Here is a 21,530-nt window from a genome sequence, read left to right as displayed (position 1 = left end):
CAATCGACGCAGAGGGCCGAACACTTCAGGCCCGTTTAACGTGTGAGGGGGAGGTGGTGTCTTCCGGCGGGGTCGAGGGGCAGCAGCGTACGGTGAAGGACATCGGCCGTGGGGTTTGAACCCTTTGAAAGGTGAGTGTGGAGGGGAACATGGATTTAGACCGCGCGCCTCCGCTTTGTGGGGCCGGCCTGGAATCAGACTGTCTCCTGGTCCGGGCCCACCGCGAGGCGTTCGCTTTGGTGGGGGCTGGCGGAGGGTGGTGGTAAATAGAAAAGGAATTAGAGAAAATGAAGGCCGGGCGTGAGGGTTCGGACAGTGATTGGGAAGCCTCGGCGCGAGGCTCCTAAAGGCCCTTAGAATGTATTTTCCAGTGGAGAAAAGGAGGCCCGCAGGGAAGGGAGGCCCCTCCAAGGTCACTGAGTGACGTATTATTGGATCAGAACGGACTTACGACCCCACCTCTCGTCTTAGTAACCTCTCTTCCACTGTATGCCCACAGCAGTTTGTTTCCACCGAGCTATGCTTAGGAAGCTGTCCAGCCAGGTCTCCTTTAGCTGCGCTGCAGCCTTTTGTCCGGCGAGAGTGAGTGTGGCCCGGCCCCGGGTAAGCGGGTTAGATATCTGTGTTCGGTCGGCGGAAAGCCCTTTCACTAATAGTAGCTAGAACAGAGAGCTATAAACTCCTTGTACCAGAGGCAGCTTCTGGTACCTGAGCGGCTGTCTCTTGTGTTTGCCTCTTTTCACGCGAGATCTCACCATTTCGGGTAGGTGTCCTGTCAGACCGACCAGCAGTACCGAGAAACAGAAAGTAGCGAGGGTAGTGGGTCACTTTGGGCCTTTTCTGAAGTGCCCATTTTACAGGTAAAGAGAGGCATGTAAAGATTAATTATATTTAAAAGTAGTTCGCCGCGCAATTAGAAACAAGCGAAGATCCCATGGCTTAGACTTTGCCATAGGCTACAATGTAACAATTAGTACGGTTCTGTTTAATTTTAGGTATTTTCATTCATGTCTTTCTAAACTGATGTATAACTCAAAAGGAAAGCAAGTTTCGGTTTAATTATTCCACAAAGTACACTTAACACAAGGATTCCTGACCTTTGTCCAAAAGTAACCTGAAGTTTGCTGAGGATACTAACCGAAGTGCTTACTGGCTTGCGGTTGTTCAGCGGCAGCATCTCACTTCCCCTTCCAGCTCAGTGTTTTTCAGATCTCGACTAAATTGCCGCTGGTAAACTGTGCCTTCCCTACAGTCAGAATTAGTCCTTTGTGGAATATTGCAGACATCAGCCTTCCTTCTGTATTGTATGGAGGGAGATTTAAGGCACCTTAAGATTGTTTCAGTTGGATACCACATTCTTCTGAAAATGTTAGACACAAGTTAGTGGGAATTAAGCCCTTGTTTTCTGTAGGATTTTTCCTAAAAATCTGCTTGATACTGTTAAGGATCCAAAAATCAGTCCTGAAGATAAATGGGAAAGCATGTCTTTAATAAGTTTACTAAAACCTTTAATATAAAAGCCATATCATAAAATTTTCTTTTAATGGAGATTTTCCTAGTTGGACTGGACTGGCCAAGGCCTCTAAGGTGACCCAAGGAAGTTTGGAATCCTCCATTGCTTCTTGAAACAGTGTTCACAATTAAGGTCATTTGTCAAGGTTTTCATTGCCAATTCAATGCTTGTGAATGCCCCTGAAGGCCTTTGAATGGCAAACTGTAGAGTGCCGGTTTCCATAGCAGCAACTTCCTCACAGGTTTCCCCTGAGTCTATCTCATCATCAAGAGTCGGCTGAGTCACTGCCACTGCCTACCAATCTCGACCGGACCTCGACCGGCTCGTCTATATTGCCAATCGACTCGGCGTGGCGTCGGTCGTGGTAGATAGGCGGTCATACAGACGAATTTCGAGTGTTGCTCTGGTGACATTTGATGTGCCTTTATAAAAGAAATACATGCCTTTGTGAAATACATAGGCTCTATAGATGTAATCCCCTTTTCAAGCCTGCTGTATATTCAAGGGTTCCCCCCCCCTATATAATTACTAATAAGAGCTTGGTTTTCTGTTACTGCAGTGTTTTTCAAACTTTAACATACATTGGAATCACCTAGACTGCATATTAAAACAGATTGCTGGGCCCCAGAGTTTCTGATTCAAAAGGCCTAAGAATTTGCATTTCCAATAAGTTTCCATGGATGCTGACAGTGTAGGGACCAAACTTTGAGAACCTTCGATGTGCTCTATAATGCCCAGAAATAGGAACTTTTAATATTTAATATTGCAAGGGAAATCTTTTCATGTCTGAATTTAAAGGTCTCCATGCATTGTTTCCTCCCATGGGAACATCATTTATCAGTTTCCTGTAAATGCACTTGTAGTTATTTCCATAAACTGTATTTCAGTTACCATCCTTGAACCATACTACATGTTTCCACTTTATAATGTTTCTCTATAAGGATAAATTCCTGGTGAACAAATTGAACCAACTAGATAAAAGGATAAACTATACCCTGTCATAATTCAGTAGATATTACAGAATTGCATTTTAGGAAGGTTGTACTCACTCCAGTTTACACTCCCTCCAGGCAGCAGAGAGACTGCTTATTTTCCCACATTCCCACTACTGCTGCTTATGATGATAAATTTATCTTTGCAGTCTGATGGTTAAATATTTGTCTCATTTCATATTTCCTTCACTGATCATGAGGTTGATTATCTGTTTCTTCAGCCACCTTTGTATTTTCCCTTCCCTAAGGTGATTAAAATGTTTGCCCATGTTTTCTTCAGATATTTTGGTTTCACTTTTTATATGTTTTCATCTGTTTTTGGTGTAAGGAGTAAGGATTTCAGCTTCCCCTCCACCACCAATAGTTAGTATGTATTAATTCCATTTGGTAATAAATAATCCTGTCTCCTCCTTCCCATGGAGGTCCTAAATTATTTATAGGAAAAACTGTAAAAAGTGGTGTTGCAAGGTGAGCTATTTAGTTAGTTGTTTTGGTTGTTAACCCTCTGAGAGACTTTGAAAAGTATCACAAGCTCCAACTTTCAACTAGACTTAAAACTGATGGAATTCCATGTACAGTGTGCTATGATATATAGAGCCGGAAATGAAAACATCATCCTATTTTGGGTCAGAAGATGTTGGAGTTAGAGACTACTGTGTTCTGTGTGTTATTTGATGTACATTCTGGAATGTTACGTGATAGCAACCAAGACAAAAGTCCTCCTTCCAAATTCTTAGCAATGTTTTTTCCACCATTTTGCTACTGATTTGTTGGGTGAGGCATACATAAAATTTACAATATTTATATGCAATATGTATATGCAATATACAATACTTATAAGACTTTAATTTAAAAAATTTTTTTTTCTTTTAAATAGCATCCAAACCAATTTGTTGCCTTCTTTCTTTTTTTAAAAGATTGAAATCATGGCAGGTCCAGAAGCTGATGCCCAGTTCCATTTCACTGGTATCAAAAAATATTTCAACTCTTACACTCTCACAGGGAGAATGAATGTAAGTATTAATGATACCTTTAAGTAGTTATATTTTAGAATAATATAGATGTGACAACAACTCTTATTGCTTTTTCCTTTCTTTTTTAGTGTGTGCTGGCCACATACGGAAGTATTGCTTTGATAGTCTTATACTTCAAGTTAAGGTCTAAAAAAACCCCAGCTGTGAAAGCAACATAAACAGTAAGGAGATAACATTTAAAACTTTATGACTTTGCCATTTTGATGTTAGGGTTCCCCTCCCCCACACTATAAAAGTTATACTGTTGTCATTGTTCAAAATTTTATTACACTCAAAAAAAAGAAAAATATTGCCCATGTCTCCATCACCCTGACAATTTTTGTTAATATCTCAGTTTAGCTCTTTTTTATTGTGATTTGGTTTCCAATGGCTATAATCCATCTGTAATTTTGCTTTATAACATGTATGTTCTCTATAAATTTGACTGCATGGGTGCTCATGGATATATGATTTATTTTATACAGATCTGTTTCCTACTAAAATTTTTTAAAATATAAATAACATTACAGTGAGTGATTTTGAGCAACAAGTGTTTATACGTGATTGTTCTCTTAATTAAGTGCCTTCTGAAAGGGTTGTGGGACACCTAGCTTTCTCTCTCTCCCCACCCACCTCCTACAGTGTTAAATAATGTCAGTTTCTGATTTTTGTTAGTTTGATGAGTAAAAATTTTTTTTTGTTAAGTTGTATATTTTTTCCATTTGATTATTACCATTTGTATTTTTAACATTCTCTGTGTTTTTATTTATTTGGGACTTTCTTTTTGTAAAGATCCTCTCTTTCTTGTATAAGCTTTTTGTAATTTTTTTGGTAGTAATTATTTGCATTCAATTTCTGGGAGGTTCGTGGATAGTCTTTTACTAATAATTACTGAGTCTTAAATGCAGAATTGAACACGTTTGTGTCTAAACTATTTTTGCTTTGTTTATAGGATTCTGAACTGTACATTATCTGTTAAATTCCCATGCCTGAAGAAGCTAATGTCAACTCATCATGTGATACTCAATTTGTACAATAAATTATGAACCTGGAAAAGCTGGTTGTCTTTATTTACAAGATATCAAAAATATAAAAACTGTACAAAATGCAACAAAGGCAAAAAACTGGCAGTAACTTGGTCTAAATCTTTTAGTTTTCCAAAGCAAGGCTCAGTACTGGAGGTAAGCAACTGAAATGTCTGACTTCAAGTGTACTAGGTTGTATGTAGCCATTTTAGCTGAAGTAGAACATGGAAGTTAATTTCATCTGGTTTAAAGAGTGTTTGGGTGCACTCAATCCAACAGGTATAGATTCAGATGTCAGTGGATGGTTGTACTTCATCTATTTCTCCGAAAGGAATTGTAGTTCATCTTAGCCAGTTAACATACATTCCACTAATCATGAACCAAGCAAAAATGTTAGTGGATCATATAACATAGTACTTGAGTGCCATACAGTAACTACATTTTTACAGCAGAAACATACATGCTCATGGAATTCTTCAGCTAAAATTCAATATGGTATTATATTACTCAATTTGAATCTTGAAGCAGGATGAATTATTGAAATCAATTGATTTTTTTAAACATAATAAATTAAAATAGCATTTGAACAGAAAATGCATAGTTTCCACACAATCCAAAGCACCATGAATGTCCCCTCCACAAACATAATACCTCTTATTCAACTAACGGAAATTAGTTAAATGTGGTTGCTATAGAAACGTGGAACTGTCCTGTACAGATTTTCTAAGCAGCATACTTCCAGATCCATATAGACAAAACATTCTTTGTAGCTTAAATATTAATCACTGAGGTATTTGCTTTTAGTCTCCCTTTTTCAAACAGTAGTTTCCAAAGGTCTTTTAATACCGATGGTTTATTGAGGACTGTAAGCTCCTGCAGCTAGAACCAAGTTTCTTCGAGTAAAATGGAGGTGTACAACTGGTGTTGATTTGGTCATATATGTTCCCAACAATAACTCCTGTGAATTCTCGGGTAAATTTATATGCCCCGTGGCTGTAGTAAAGTCATCAGTCTCTACATCTTCAAATGCTTTGACAGCATCCCATAACCGTACTGTATTATCCATTGAACCTAAGAGGAAATCAAAAGGAAACCATTTAGTAGAATCTGCCATATTTAAATGTCTGACATGTCAAGTATGTTTTATGCATTTACATTTCTGGTAAAAGAAATCTGAACTTAACAACTCTATTCCCTCTAAAGAATTTCAAGCAGTAGCTTAACCTGAGAAGTCAATATACATGTAGGTAGCAGTCCTAAATCATGCTAAGGAGAAGCAAAATCCAAAATAGGACTTAATTTTGCAATTGTCAACATTCAGTGCTTCCTTTAAATACACAACTGACCCTTAACCACAAAGCCAGTTATAGTCATTTACCTGATGCCAAAATTTCACCATCTCTACTAAATCTAAGTGAACAAACTGTATCAGTGTGTCCTTTTAATTCTCCAACCATCAAGCCATGTCCAATATCCCAAAGGAGTACTCTGCCATCTGTTGCTCCTGTAGCCAGGAATCTCCCATTGGGAGAAAATGTCAAGGAATGAATTGGTCCCTAAAAAAAAGTACATGGCAAGAATCAAAAGTAACGTTAAAAATACCCAAGAAAATGAGACAAAAGAACTATAACATAGAGTGGAGTGGTGTGGACAGTATCTTTAAAATGTATGTCACTAGTTAACTTTTTAATCTCAAAAGAACCTTGTGTGCTGGAATAATGAAAGTTAAAATACCTTGTGTCCAGTGAAGATCCTTACACAGTTCCCATTCAGGACATCCCAGAGCCGCACAGTTCTGTCTGCAGAGCCCGTAGCAACATAATTAGAATTTGGATGGAATCTGGTACAATTCACATCAGCAAGATGGCCAGCAAATATCCGTAAAGGCTGATAGTGATCTGTAGCCCAGAGCCTTTTTAAAAAATTATTGAAAACACAAGGTAATTAGTAGTTATCTCTGAATGCCAAGTTCTATCCAAAATACAGAAACAACCATGTGAAATATTAGCTGTAAGTGGGTCCCCCTCACTAGTTTACCTGAGGGAAAGGATGGAATGACTTAGAGACTAAGCTTTTTTTTTTTTTTTTTTTAAAGTTATGCCATGCAGCTTGCGGGATCTTAGTTCCCCAACCAGGGATTTAACTGGTGCCCTCAGCAGTGAAAGCACCAAGTCCTAACCACTGGACTACCAGGAATTCCCTAAACATTCTTTTTTTTTTTTTTCCCATTAAAAAAATTTTGAGGTACGGTTGCTTTACAATGGTGTGTTATTTTCTTACTTTACAGTATTGTAGTGGTTTTTGCCATACATTGACATGAATCAGCCATGGATTTACATGTGTTCCCCATCCTGAAACCCTCCCACCTCCCTCCCCATCCCATCCCTCTGGGTCATCCCAGTGCACCAGCCCTGAGCACTTGTCTCATGCATCCAACCTGGACTGGCGATCTGTTTCACACTTGATAATATACATGTTTCAATGCTATTCTCTCAGATCATCCCACCCTTGCCTTCTCCCATAGAGTCCAAAAGTCTGTTCTATACATCTGTGTCTCTCTTTCTGTCTTGCATATAGGGTTATCATTACCATCTTTCTAAATTCCATATATATGCATTAGTATACTGTATTGGTGTTTTATCTTTCTGGCTTCACTCTGTATAATGGGCTCCAGTTTCATCCATCTCATTAGAACTGAAAAATATGGAACACTTCACTAATTTGCGTGTCATCCTTGCACAGGGGCCTTGCTAACCTCTGTATCGTTCCAATTTTAGTATATGTGCTCCTGAAGCAAGCACCCTGAACATTCTTAAAACTAACATGGTCCAAAATTTTTTTAATTCTGTAATCCTTTAGTTCTCTGTATGTACACTCTCTAATCCAACTCCTAGTCTAACTCAAAGTATTTTTCCCTAGTTTTGGCTACCATGTGATGGTTTACTCACTAAGCTGTGTCCGACTCTTTGCAGCCCCATAGACTGGAGCCACCAGGCTATTCTGCGTGGGATTTCCCAAGCAAAAATACTGGAGTGGGTTGCCACTTCCTTCTCCAAGGGATCTTCCCAACCCAGCGATCAAACCCGGGTCTCTGGCATTGCAGGCAGAATCTTTACTGATTGAGCCACCAGGGAAGCCCCTAGTCGGGGGGCTACCACAAATAATTTCAAGCCCAAGATACCTCATCCTGAACTTTTAAAGATATGACAGGGAAATAAAAGGGCTCAAAGTGGCTGCAAAAGACAAGGTTTAGCATCCACTTGGGGAAGGGGAAAGCATGGACTCTTGGTGTAGATATGATTGCAGACACACAAATATTTCTGTCCCAAATTAGTTTTCAGATTACCTACAAATGCTGACATTCTCAAAAAGCTGATAATAACAGAAGTGAAAATAAAGTTTGGCTGGAGTTTGTAATTCCCAACAAGAAACCATTCTGTTCGTTGAATAGGCCCGGTCCTAAGCTCATAATGTTCTTACCGAGCTACTCTGTCATGGCCCCCTGATACAAAATAATATCCATATGGAGAAAACTGTGTGTCCCACACTGGATAGTTGTGTCCTTTATATCCCACCAAGCAAGTAAATGTTTGAAGACTCCACAATCTAACAGTTCCATCCTCTGAAGAGGAAAGCAGGTAGTTCCTGAGAAAACAGAAGGTAATATATTTGATTCCTAGAATAACTTAGGTACTTGTCCAGTGTCTCGGCACATTTGTATATGTTAAATATAGGTAACTGACTACATCATCTCAGTTTTAATTTATGCTGAAATGCACGGTGAATAACAAGAATTGAAAGTACTGTTAGCCATGACACTACATCTACTGAACACCTACTGAATAAGCTTAGGTTTTTTTTTAAAAACAGTATCTATTACGAAAATCACAGTTCTTTGGAAAGCAAAAAACAAAAAAAAAAAAACCCAAGAGGTAATGACAAAAACTATCATTAAATAAGGTCACCTGAAAAAGGCTTCTAAGAAATATGTCACTTAAAATCAGTAATTTTTTACTTGAAAATGGAGTTGCTATTTTCATATCCTATACAAAGCTGGGTAAAAAGCTTTCAAAAGTAAACTACTCAGAAAGTACTATGGTTTTCGGTGAAATGAGAAGTTTCCCTCAAGTATAAATGTACCATCTGACTAAACCCTATAAAAAACAAAAATCTTCATCTCAAAGTTTCATAAGGATGAAAATCTTTATGAAAGATTTTGGACTGAAAGCAATAAGATATAGATAGTATTACAAAAAACAAAAAAATACCCTCCCCACATTGCTATAGAATGTTAAGAGATCATGAAAAATAGACAAACATTTTTGTGGGTTTCCAATTCCCTTATCAGTATTAGTCCTTTTGATTATACAAAGATAAATCTTCAGTTGATAGGTAACATGCCTTTATTATCAGGAATCTGTTGTGAATTTGGAGATGACAGAAGACAGCAGTAGCCACCAAACATATAGCAGGAACCCAAAGAAGCAATTCAACCCCTACTGGAATTAAACAAAACTAAAGCTAGTTTTTATAACCAGCAAACCCTGAAGCTATGCATCCTGATTTTGTAAATTTAGCTACTATACACCAGTACCCCAAGATGAATTAGCAGAGGGCAAGATTCTAAAAGATAATGAATGACAGGCAACCATGGGATTTTTCTAAAAGTATTTTCCCCAACATTTGCATAATGTTTCTAGTTGTTAACTTTCACATAACATATATATATTTCATATAATTTTCATTTAATCTCAATGTAATACAGCAGTATTTAATTCTTATAGTTTGTCTTTTACCTATCTGGACTGAAGCTGGCTCCATACACGGGACCACTGTGACCATACAAGATCTTCAACTCACTTGCTGTTTTCTCATCCATGATTCTTTCTAAGACATCATCAGATTCTTTATCTATGAGGCTAAGATCTAAAATGATCCAGAAATATTACTTTTAAAAATATATTCATTAAAACAATTTAAGGCAATTATTTCATATATCAGAGTTTAGGAGAAGAACTAACATTTGAACTGTTCCTCCTACTTATCAACCACTATGCTAATGCCTTTAAATTAGGTGCTATCATTTCAGTGTATAAGAGAAGAAAGTGAGGTTCAGAACAGTTAATAACATACCAAAGTGTACACAGCTACTTAGTCTTGGAACTAGGGCTGAAACTCAATTTATCCACTATATCACAATGTTTCACAAAATAAAACTACAGAAATATTAAGTTATTGAGAATGTGTTATCTTGTTTAAACAAAACAACTAGCAAGAAACTTTAAAATGTAACCCTGATCTTAATTCATTTTAGCCATTTTTATGGCTAAAACAGAAAAGTACTCTCCCAGTATTTGAAGACTTTTTTTTTTTTTTTTAATTTACAAACAATCATAAAATGTTAGATTTTTAACTTCAGGGAGTTTTCTAGCCTAATGCCCTCATTCTACAGATGAGAAAACTGAGGACCAGAGAAATTAAGTCAGTCTAGCACTCCAGTCTCCTGATTGCCACTCCAATACACTTTTCACTGTTGGGAATGTTGTTAACAATTCGACTTAAAGTAAAATCAAGTGAAATTCTGCTAAGATCACAATGTCCTGGTATATTCCATAGAATAAAGATTGGTGTAAACTAATGAGTTTGTATCCTGACAGGTCATCTCAGTTACCTGCGGCTTGTTTGACACTACGAAGCTTTTTGGGTGTCACAGACCACACTCTGACAGTTGAATCTGCAAAACCTCCAGCAATCAAACTAGAATCATCAGTGACATCCACTGCAGTGAGGCCCTGCCAGTTAAAAAATACATACTAAACAATACTGTTTTAGGGGAAAAAAATTATAATCACATCTGCGAGAACACACAATGACAGGTATTTTTCTTCACATAAGAGATTTCATTCTCTTTTGAAATTCACTGTTCAAATACACTTATATTGAGAACATGTCATAATTTACTTTTTGCCCTCCAAATCTGGAATGCATATACAAATCAAGTGGTTTTTTTTTAGTTTTATTTTTTAACTGGAGGAAAATTACAATGTTGTGTTGGTTTCTGCTGTACAATGCAAATCAGCCATAATTATAGTACAAAGTATATCTAATTATTTTTGTAATTTACTAAATATATCCTCAGCAGTCCATTATAAAAAGTCTTTAAGGATATAAAGAATTCTTAATAAAAAATTTAAGTAAGTACTTAAGTTCAAGAGAGATGAACCACATAGCTTCCTCCTTTTTCAAAGGTTAGCAGAATTCTGATCAGTGAAACAAAGGACACATACAAACAAGATTCTGGTACCAACAAGTTGCTGAAGGTCTTTTAAACATTGTCTTCTATCTATTCTGATCAATGTCCAATTCTCCTTTTCTAACTGCTATCTTTAAGCCATATTTATATCAAGAGTTTAAATAAGAAAACTCCATTTTAGTTAAGACATCTAAGCTACTTTTAATGGTTAATCACCATTTTCCATGACTCTCCCAATTTTCTCCCAGAAACTACCCAATTATTTTACCAACCTGGTAAGCGTTGAGGAATGTATAGAAACAAATGGAAGGTAAACAATCTGGCCCCAGGCGTACTCGTTTTGTGGTTTCTTTCATATTCATTATCTTATCCAATTTATCTGAATCTTTCAACTCAGGAAGAGGGATTCTGTGAAAGAAAAACAAACTGGAAATTACTCTGAATATTAAAAAACTGGAACCATCTATAACATCGTCTTACACTTCCACACGTGTTCCTGAGGTTTCTTCCCTCACCTGTTTTGAGGTGGAGCATTGGGATCTTGTTTTTTACTTTTGGATCCAATACTATCTTTTTTAGGCTTCTTTTTTTTAGGTTTTCCTTCTTCATTTTCTCCTTCTTCATCCTCATCATCCAAAGGCACCTCAATTTCTGGCTCTTTTAATAAGCCAAAAAATACCTACAAGTCAAGAGAGTCAATTTTTTTTAATTACTTTTTTGTTTATTGATACATCTTTTTAATATCTTGATAGGAATTACAATTATAATACGGTCATTTATATCCTGAAACCGATTCTGTACTTATCTACCCAACAGCCAGTCTCTCCTTCTTCCTTACTGACAGAACCCTGATTTTGTTGGAGCAGCAGTATGCTCAGTTAAAATCATTTCTGTTCCCAGGCTCCCTTGCAGCTGAGAATGGCCATATCGTATCATTCTTGCCAATAGATGTATACACAAACATACTGGGTGGTGTTTTAGAAATACTGTTTTTGTCATAAGAAGGGAGATTCAGCAGGTATATCCTCCCCCTTCTGCCTTCCTGGAATACAGCTGCAAAGTTGGAGCTGCTATAGCACCTATGAACACAATGAAGAAAGCCACATTCTGAAGGTGGCATAGCAGAAAGTGAAAGGAGCCAGGGTCCTTGATGGCATTGTGGAGTTCTCACACCAGCCTAGGAGGGCCTTCCTCTTTAATTCATTTTATGTGAGGAAAAAAAAAACCTTACATGTTTCAGTCAGTATAATCAGGGTTCTGTTAAATGCAACCATTCTCAAATCCTCACTAATATATACATCATCCTTAGAACATGAAACTTAGTATACAGTGTAAAATTATCCCCAAACTAGCTGTAAGAAAAACGTGTAAATTATGTAGATGGAAATGCAACAAGTTTTCATAATCTGCATTACATAGTTCTTATTCCCATACCTTTGATTTGTTTGCCTCTCGTTTAGCCTCTCCTGCCAAACTTCCCACCATCGCATCTATCTGTTGCTTACTACGCGGCATCCCATCAAAGATGTCAATGTAGAGGTGCTCCTGAACTATGTTCCATATCTGATTGTTCTGTTTCTCCTGAAGATGCCTCTTCAAGAGTTGGTACGAGTCTCGGGAAATACGCAGAACAAATTTACTTGTTCGAAAATCCAACATGGTCTCATTCCCTTTCATGTGTTCCTTTTTGGTAAGACTAGATAATACTCGTAGGTCATCCTGGTAATAACATTCCTGATCTCCATGGAACCTGTTTCAGTGATTTTAAAAAGGCACTTTTCAATGTAGTCGTTAAGGGCTCTGCCTCTCCCCCACACACCGATAAACACCCCAGAACACGTCCACCGCACAGTCTGAATAATCCTGGACTGAGCTGCAGAATCAGAAGTAACACAGTTCAAAATGACTACAATTCAGCTCTGAATGCATCCTAGAAACGATTGAGTTCATTCTCTAGTGAAATGCATCATAAACATTTTAAGGGAATTTGAAATAAACACCACAGATGAATGAAAGATAGGATATCCACCACTGGTGGACAGTCACATTTGAATGCCACCATTGGCAGAGATTTGAAAATATTAGAATCTTATGTTCTCTCGAAACCCACTTTTTAAAACTTTTTATTATGGGAAATTTCAAACACATACTAAAGTAGAAACTAATATAATAAACTCAACATACCTATCACTCAGCCTCTCAGCAATAATCAATGCATGACATTCTCACAAAACTCATCATTTTTAGTGATTTCTTATATTCTTAACATTAGATATAAATATTAAACATTAGTACTTTAATAACATGACTAAAGAACAAGAATATGTTGATATCAAAGAGTGAGCACTCCCATTTACTCACCATTACCAAGGCAATTATATAAAGCTTTCAGCTTTGGTGCCAACTGCTAAATTTAAATGTACTTTTGTTTCTACAAATTTTAATTATTCTAATAATATAAAATGTAAAAATCATATAGTAACATTCACAAAGAGCAGCAAACAATGCAAAAACATTTAGAAAACAAACGATTAAAGATATTAGGACTTTAGCTCTGACACATAGCCAATAGACTCCTAATCTGTTACCTGTGTTAGCCTAGCATGACTCATCAAGATATGAATTACGAGTTTCTAAGATGTGAACAAAATTAGAAATCTCAGCCTCTTAATTTTTGTATTAGTTTCTGCCGATAACCTCATCTGAGCATGGGGTGCTGGCAAGGGCTGCGACTGTTCATGACAAGGACACACGGAGTCAGTCCCTGTGATATCCCAGCTCCCTAGGTCAGGAGATGGCTACACTGGAAGAGGAGGAGGCTTTCTGAGGACAGTTCACGCACGACTGCCAAGCCGCTTCGTCATGCCCAACTCTCTGCAACACTATGAACTGCCACCCACCAGGCTCCTCTGTTCATGGGATTCTCCAAGCAAGAATACCAGAGTGGGTTGCCATGCCCTCCTCTAGGGTATCTTTCCTACCCAGGGATCGAACCAGCATCTCATATCTCCTGCACTGGCAAGATGGGTTCTTTACCACTAGCATCACCTGGGAAGCCCTTCTGATGACAGTACTGTAAGAAAAATTACCTTAGAGATTCTGTCACCATCAGCCTTAATATTTTCTTTCAAAAACACAGAGCTACACAATGTCATGTGACAGCCTGGATGGGAGGGGAGTTTGGATACATGTATATATATGACTGAATCCCTTCACTGTTCACCTGAAACTATCACAACATTGTTTGCTAATCGACTATACCCCAATACAAAATAAAAAGTTAAAAAAAAAACAAAACACTGAGCTATCAAACATTTGCTTTCTATAACTTCTATTAGGCATTGTAGAATAATGAATGAACATAATGCACAGAAGCCAGGAGTCCTGGGTTCTATTATTCCTCTATTACCACTACCTGTGTTACCTGACATGTCCTAGCTTCTGGGGCTACTGCTTGAAATAAAGAGCTCTTATTCAAACTGTTGAGCACACCTCCATCTTAAACACTCCTTTTTTCTGGCTTCCATAACTCAGCACTCTCCTGGTTTTCTTTCTGCTTCTCTGGCCTCTCCTTTCATCTCTCTTCCACATGGTAGTCTCTTCTACTCTTTTTATTAATCTTCTCCTCCAAATGTTGGGAGTCCCCTGAGGTACAGGTCTAGCCCTCCTGTTGACTTATTTCTATTTCATTTCATTTCTATTTCTATTTCAATCAATCTTGGATTCTGTGGTGGCACAGACAGTAAAGAATCTGCAATGTGGGAAACCCAGGTTCGATCCCTGGGTCAGAAAGATTCCCTGGAAAAGGAAATGGCAACCCACTCCAGTATTCTTGCCTGGGAAATCCCATAGACAGAGGAGTCTGGCAGGCTACAGTCCCTGGGGTTGCAAAGAGTCGGACATGACTGAGCAACTAACACTTTCAAACAATCTTATCCCTATCCACCAATATTGCACACGACTCCAATTTATGGCTCTAGCCCCTACCTCTCCTCTAAGCCCAGAGACTTATATATCCTCCATCTATCAACCTGACATCTCTTAAATGAGTCAAAGGCATAAACAAATCTGAACTCAAGATTATTCCACAACCTGACAAACCCTGCCCTCTTCCAGGGTTTTCTATCTAAGTGAAGAGCGTCCCTATCCAGCTAAGGGAGCCAGATACCCAGGGATTATCAATGACACTTTTATCTCCCTTACACCTGTATCTAATCCTTCACCAAATGCTTCACAAATATGTCTACTGCCCTTCACCAACACTATCACACCCAGTCCAGTGTTTCTCAACATGGGTGCTACTAATATTTGGGGCAGAACAATTCTTTGCTAACTGTGACTACCTGTACATATTGGAACTTTTGGTATCCCTAAGACACCTGATCCTCCAGTCAAGTCGATACAACAACCAAAAAAATACCTCCAGTTTCAAATAGCAAGGAAGGAGGAATAATATTACCCTCAGTTGAGAACCACTACAATAACTTCCAAAATGATCGCTCTATAATCACTTCATCCCCCCAATCACCTGTCCTCCCCCCGCATAAAGGTCCTTTCAAAATGTAAAATCTAATAAAGTATGGTCCTTCAACAACTTCTGTAGCAAAAATGTCTGTCCCCAGATATTCATTTATTTCTTTCTTCCTCTGCAATAAAACACTGGAATACCAGCTGAGCACACAGACATCTAGGTAAAGACCATATTTCCTACCTCCCTTGGCCAAGACTAATGACATAAAAAAGGGAGAAATACATATAACTTCCAGAAGGGATGTGTGCCCTCCCTGCCGACTCTAACACTGATATGATTTCTTAGAGCTGGAGAGTCACCTTGCACCACAGGTGGAAACTGCATGACAAGGATGTCAGTGCTACATGATCAAGAAATAATCAAGGACTCCATACCAGTCCGAGAGTGCCTTTCATGAGAGAGAAATAGACTTTTATTATACTCAAGTCTCTATTATTTGGGGTTCTAGTCACTCTCCATGTAATCTAATCTTAACACAGCTTCATACTGCTCTTAGTAGTAGTAGCAGTGTGTGCATGCTCAGTCATGTCCAACTCTTTGCAACCCCATGGACTATAGCACACCAGGACCTCTATCCATATGATTTTCCAGGCAAGAATATTGGAGTGGGTTGCCAGGAGATCCTCCTGACCCAGGGATTAAACCCATGTCTCCTGTGTCTCCTGCATTGCAGGTGAATTCTTTACTGCTCTTAAAATAAAAGCAAAAATAAATTTTTATTTAGGCAGCTATTGTTGGATTTTTCAGCGATTCTCAGCCAAATCTAATCCTATCCAATATGACCAACTACTGATCTTAGGGTAAACAAAGACCCTCAACACTGGACTAGGAACCTGCCTGTTCTAGCTGCTAACTAACCATCAAGCTGCGTGTAGTACCAAACCCCACTCCCCATGCTCTGCTCCAGCCACACGAGCCTTCTTTCATCTCGGTGCCTACCATGATCCTTCCTGCCACAGGACTGTCACACAAGTTTCTCCCTTTTCTCTTCCTCTGGTTAACTCCTCTGCAACCTTCAGATCCTATCTCAAGCATCACCTCTAGGAGCCTTTCCTGACTTCAACAAGATCAAACCCTTCATCTTAGGTTTAGGAGAGGCACCAGGTAACCTCTCCTTCATAAAGTATTTTTCGAGTTGCAATCTGACATTTGTGTAGTTACAGATGTGCATATACATTCTGCATGTATATATATATAAATTCACATACTTCTCAAAAAATGATTTTGCTTCATTCTCATGTTGATTGTAGACTAGTTCCAAATACATGTGTACAAATAGGGGATAAAAGAGTTGGGATAGTTCTGCCCGATGGCAGTCCAAGGAACATTCAATGAAGTGTTTCAGTCCGCTATAGTATTCTTCGTACATCGTGGGGTCTCCCTGTTGGCTGTAGGCTGACAGCACAGCACTGACATCCGGCTGGTCTTCCACAGCTACACTTCCAACTGTTTAAAAAATGAAAAATAACTTCAAGAAAGTGACCTGACAAGCACCAAGAGACTAAGGCTGTTCTGTTAAGGTCCAGAGGTGAACTGTTTCTCAGATGTTTGTCCCTCTCCTCTCAAATACTCTTCCCTGACACGATCGATCACAAAATCTTTTAATGGGATTCAGTTTGGTTCAGTTACCCAACCAACACACCTTCAGTTTGTCCACATCTTAAAATAAAAATTTTCCAATCAACAGCAGGACAATTCAGCATTTTTCCTAGAGATACCCTATTTTAAAAACAAATTTTATAAAACATGGTATATGCAAATCAAACAATGGTATTACTCTTCTTCCAAGGCTCAGTGCAAATGGCACCCACCACCAGCAAGCCATGCCCTGGAGTAACATTCTCAGCTTTCTGAGCTACCTGAGTATTTTTTTTTTTTATCTGAGTATTTTATAACTTTTCAGCAACACATCCTATCCTGTGTTACCTTCACGTATGTACATCTATCACTCCCTATAAAATACAACCATGTAAATGGTGGGAAGAACTTGCCTTTTATATTTCCAAAAGATAAATCTATTTTATATGTGTAAAACAATTTCCATAACTACCATTTCAAGGCAAAAAGCATGAGTATTTATTTGTAATATTTCAATACCAAACAATGATACATCTGTCAATCAAATGAGGGTTTGTGGGAAATTTTTTTAAGTTTCGATTACAGTACTGTTATGCTCTTTACTGCACAAATTTTCAGTTTTTTTGGTTACTATGATGGCCTCTTTTCCTTTCTACTGGTTTCTGAGTTACAATCTGAAGGTCAAGTTTCTAAAGAGATGAGAGATTATAGCAAAATAATCAACAACATAATTCATCCATCTTACAGTTCATTCACAAAATTCAGATTCAAAAAAGATTCCTCTCAATCACATTTGTACACATTTCTACTTATGGGTTACAGTGCTTCCTAGTCATACTTCACTCCTGGCAATGCTGCCAAGATCAGGTCTCATAAACACAGGTTAATTTGGCAAGAGGCTCTACAATGGGTAATTTAATTCAATAAACATTTTTTACTGGCTCAGGATCACCTTTGAAACTTTATGTTGTGTATGGCTTTTACTGCATGGACTTTGTGACAACAGTTGCTGAAAAAAAAGGGGAAGGGGAAGAAGAAGCCTCAGGTGTCAGGGATAGGTACTTGGCATAAACTTGTCAGTGCCAGACATTTTACATATATATGAATCTCATGATAACCCATTTAATAGAAGGAAAAAAACTCTCAAGCTTAGGAAGAATAACAATCAGCATCACACAAGTAAAAGCAACAGAGACAGAAACTGAAGTCCGATACCTGTTCCTAAATGAATGGTTCTCAAACCTTGCCATACATCAATATCTCTTGGAAGCATTTTTTTTTTTAAATCCTTACAATATTTATGTATCTTTGGCTGCGTTGGATCTTAGCAGCGGCTCCGAGGATTTTTCCTTGCCGCATGCGGGCTCAGTAGTTGCAGAGCGCGCGGGCCTAGTTGCCCCACGCTTGAGGGATCTTGGTTCCCTACGACATTTCCACGTCCCCTGCGTTGGAAGGCAGATTCTTAACCACTGGACCATCAGGGAAGTCCCTGAAGCATTTATTTGAAAATGCAGATTTCCAGACTCCACCAGCACAGGATCTGATTCACTAAGTCTGAAGTGATGCCCAGGAATCTGCATTCCTCTAAAAGATTTAACACCAATGGTATTTAGCCTATATTTTGAGAAAGACTGGCTACACTATGTACCATCACTCTCTAGCTGTGTGGTCCAAAGCAAATACCTTGGCCTTTCTCGGTCTGGTTTCTCATCTCTAAATAGAAGTACTGTCTACCTCACAGTGGAGCTGTGAAAATTAAGATAAACAACATAAAATATTTATAGTAAAAGTACGCTAGTACAAATAATGTTGCTGCATCCCTGCCCAAAACGCAAAAGCCCAAATAAGAAAAATCAAAAGCCTGAAAGTTCCCGCCTCTCCTCGCCCACCGTCCCCATACATCCTTGGGCTCAACAGCTCTCCACAGCCTCTCGCTGGAACTGACAGCTCGGAAGAGGGTTTGACTGCGCAGCCGGCGCACTAGGGAAAGGGGCGGGCATGTGGCCCTAGAGGCGGGCCCAGGAAATTCAAAACAAGCCCGCAGAGGTGCAGGCCTGCCAGCCTCTGCCTTCCCGGCTCACTCCCCGCCGTGCCGGTCCTGCCTACCCGGGACCCAGCGGCTCACCTTTACCCGGAGCCACAGAACCTGTCGCTAAGCCCGAGACGGCGGCGGACCCCGAAGCGCAGCTGACCGGAGGATCCGGGGCCGAAGGGCCGGGCGCCGAGGCAGTGACCCGGCTAAGAAGCGCGCTAGCCGTCTCAGCGCCGGCGCTGTCCGCCTCTCCCGGGGCTCCGGAGCCCGCCACTGCCTCCTCCAGCAGCCGGGCCTCACGGCGCAGCGCTTCTTCGGCCTCGCGGAGGTTGCTCTGCCGTAGAAACTGCAGCACGGCGAGCAGAGTCTGTCGGTCGTGGGGAGCGCTGGCCTCCGGAGCAGCGGCGGGCACCGGGGCCGCCCCCGCCGGTGCAACGGCGGAGACAGCCACCGAGGGTTTGGGGGTCCCACCATCCCCGCCGGCCGACGACGCCGCCGCAACGTTCCCGCCGCCGCCGTTGGGGCCGCTGTTGGTTGTGCCGCCGCCACCCTCGCCAGCGCCGTCCCCCGCCTGCGGAGGTAGCAGCGTCGGCGGTCCCTCAGGCTCTAACTTGACCGCCACCTCCGTCTGCTCCTCTGCCAGCGCCGCCATCTTGCGGCTGAGCCACCTCGCGCCGTCAAGCGTGATTGCGTTTTCGCCACATGGAGGGCGGGGAGGAGCATTTTACGACATCTCTGGAGGGCAATTTACGGCAGTAGGAGGGGCGATAAAGAAGGAGAAAAAGGAATCGCAGCAAGAGCAACTTTCAAAAAGTGAGTGACAAAAAGGCAGGAAGTGGGACGTGGGGACAGCCTCTTGCATTTGCCGGATAATAGTTACGTTTGTTGCAGGCCAGCTATTTTTCAGGCACTGCGATGGACGTTTTACATTATGTGACCTTTAATTCAGCAGTCATATAAGGTACCGTTATTCTCACGATACAGATGACTCAATCAAAACCTAAAGACATTTTAAAAATGCCAAAGTCACGCAGGAGGAAAGTGTCAAGATTCGAAACCAGGTCTTTAACTTAAAAGCATATATCTCATTTTCCTCCCCTCTGAATTTAGTTTGGGGAAGGTAGTTTTAGTTCAGGACCATTAAAGTGAAGTATGTAGAGCCCAAGTGCCCTTTATCTCTATAATACTGTATGATGCTGTGACCATCTCCTGGACAGCGTTTTGTTTTCTTCTCTGCTTTGTATATGTATTGAGTCTGTTTTCTTTTGTCTTTTAAAGTATGGTTCTAGGTTCTTCTGGCCTCTTGAGATAATTGTGTGATAACTTCAGCATAATGTAGTTTGACAGTTCAGTAAGCCAAAATTGGAGCTCTTTGACATAAAAGTTTCTACTCTGCCTACTTTCAGTAAATATGAAGTAGAGCATGATTAGTTCTCTGTTTTATCTTAGTTTTATAAGTAATTTTCCATCTGATAGAACTCTATGTAGTTCCAGTTCCAAATACTCCTCACTCAGCCTTTTATATGCTGAATTTTTAAGCAGTGAAAAATTGTTCATATTCTTCATATCCTTTTGAATATCAGCAGAAGCTGAAGAAAAACTCCATGGCTGTGTCTTTATAACAGTCAATAAAGTGAAGAAAATTAGACCCTAAGTTGTGATTATCTCAACACTTGACTTGTCCCCTCAGATTGCAAAGGAGGAACAAAATATTCTCAAAGAATATTGATGCCATACTCAGCAGTGAGCTTTTATATCCATTTTGGAAAATCTCCATAATTTTCAATTTATAAACTTTTTAAGACCTTCCTGCATTCATTACATGTGTGTGACTTGAGTGATATTATCGATGTTTTTGTAAATATTTACTGTTTTTTCTATTTAGCTTAATTCCAACTATTTTGTACTTTAATAAAATGTTGTAAACATTGCAAAAAAAAAAAAAAAAGCATATATCCTTTACCAGACGGAAGCTTCTGAGTTACTGGTAATGTTTATATTTTTTTCTGGATGGCGGTTACTTTTCTTTTTCCCATTAATGCCTTGTAAAAATTAATTGGGCTGCAAGCTCACGTTTTGTGAACCTTACAGCATTATGTTATAGTTCAATAAAAAGTTTTTAAGGACCTGAATTTTGTGATTGTGAAATGGGTGTATGCTGTATTCGTGCTATGTTATCCCTTATTACAAGTAGGCCGCATTTTAATTGTACATTTTAAAACAGTATGTGCCATTTTGTAACATGCTTCATAGGTTTAAAAGCCCTGCTGCATGTTTGAGGACTTCCGTTGTGGCCCAGACGGTAAAGAATCTGCACTGCATATTTGATTTCCTTTGAACCTCAGAACATTATGAGATAGGTGCAGACAAGAAAAGTGAACCTGGGACGTGGGGAAGATCGAGTTATGTGAAGATTAAATAAGATCATGTATATATGATAATTAATACACAATATTAATAGTGTATTAATAGAGTCCATGTGGTCGCAAAGAGTTGGTCACCAGTGGGCTACTGAACTGAACACATAATAAATAACTTGGTTATTTTTACTGAACTTTAAGCGGTGTTCTGCAAATGTTTGGTTAGAAAGTCT

General features: G+C 39.4%; 2 protein-coding genes and 1 non-coding gene across 3 annotated transcripts; 1 reads left to right on the top strand and 2 right to left on the bottom strand.

Moving 5' to 3' along the window:
- The first annotated feature begins 30 nt into the window (after nucleotides 1-30).
- On the top strand, nucleotides 31-4,574 carry ATP5MK (ATP synthase membrane subunit k). The gene is made up of 4 exons (XM_020900257.2): nucleotides 31-131; nucleotides 3,423-3,518; nucleotides 3,608-3,700; nucleotides 4,471-4,574. Exons 2-3 carry the CDS (start codon nucleotides 3,432-3,434, stop codon nucleotides 3,695-3,697), a joined length of 177 nt encoding a protein of 58 aa, XP_020755916.1. The 5' UTR covers nucleotides 31-131; nucleotides 3,423-3,431; the 3' UTR covers nucleotides 3,698-3,700; nucleotides 4,471-4,574.
- On the bottom strand, nucleotides 4,559-19,607 carry TAF5 (TATA-box binding protein associated factor 5). Its single transcript, XM_020900254.2, has 11 exons — nucleotides 19,031-19,607; nucleotides 16,536-16,773; nucleotides 12,231-12,546; nucleotides 11,312-11,475; nucleotides 11,069-11,204; nucleotides 10,215-10,335; nucleotides 9,340-9,469; nucleotides 8,024-8,188; nucleotides 6,278-6,455; nucleotides 5,922-6,099; nucleotides 4,559-5,614 (listed from the first exon to the last, which is right to left on the bottom strand). Exons 1-11 carry the CDS (start codon nucleotides 19,587-19,589, stop codon nucleotides 5,397-5,399), a joined length of 2,403 nt encoding a protein of 800 aa, XP_020755913.1. The 5' UTR covers nucleotides 19,590-19,607; the 3' UTR covers nucleotides 4,559-5,396.
- On the bottom strand, nucleotides 7,241-7,344 carry LOC139036164 (U6 spliceosomal RNA). The gene has a single exon (XR_011488896.1). It is a non-coding gene; the product is annotated as a U6 spliceosomal RNA (small nuclear RNA).
- Nucleotides 19,608-21,530: the final 1,923 nt, after the last annotated feature.

This window comes from Odocoileus virginianus, chromosome 7, assembly GCF_023699985.2.
Source record: "Odocoileus virginianus isolate 20LAN1187 ecotype Illinois chromosome 7, Ovbor_1.2, whole genome shotgun sequence".
Classification (NCBI taxonomy): Eukaryota; Metazoa; Chordata; class Mammalia; order Artiodactyla; family Cervidae; genus Odocoileus; species Odocoileus virginianus.
This window is presented reverse-complemented; position numbering and strand designations above follow the sequence as displayed.

Coding starts and splice junctions, on each gene's coding strand:
- ATP5MK (XM_020900257.2), top strand. CDS start 3,432: ATGGCAGGTCCAGAAGCTGATGCCCAGTTCCATTTCACTGGTATCAAA. Junction 3,519..3,607: donor CTCTCACAGGGAGAATGAAT/GTAAGTATTAAT, acceptor TTTCTTTTTTAG/TGTGTGCTGGCCACATACGG.
- TAF5 (XM_020900254.2), bottom strand. CDS start 19,589: ATGGCGGCGCTGGCAGAGGAGCAGACGGAGGTGGCGGTCAAGTTAGAG. Junction 11,476..12,230: donor GAGAGGCAAACAAATCAAAG/GTATGGGAATAA, acceptor CTTGACTTGTAG/GTATTTTTTGGCTTATTAAA. Junction 5,615..5,921: donor TGGTGAAATTTTGGCATCAG/GTAAATGACTAT, acceptor ATTTCCTCTTAG/GTTCAATGGATAATACAGTA.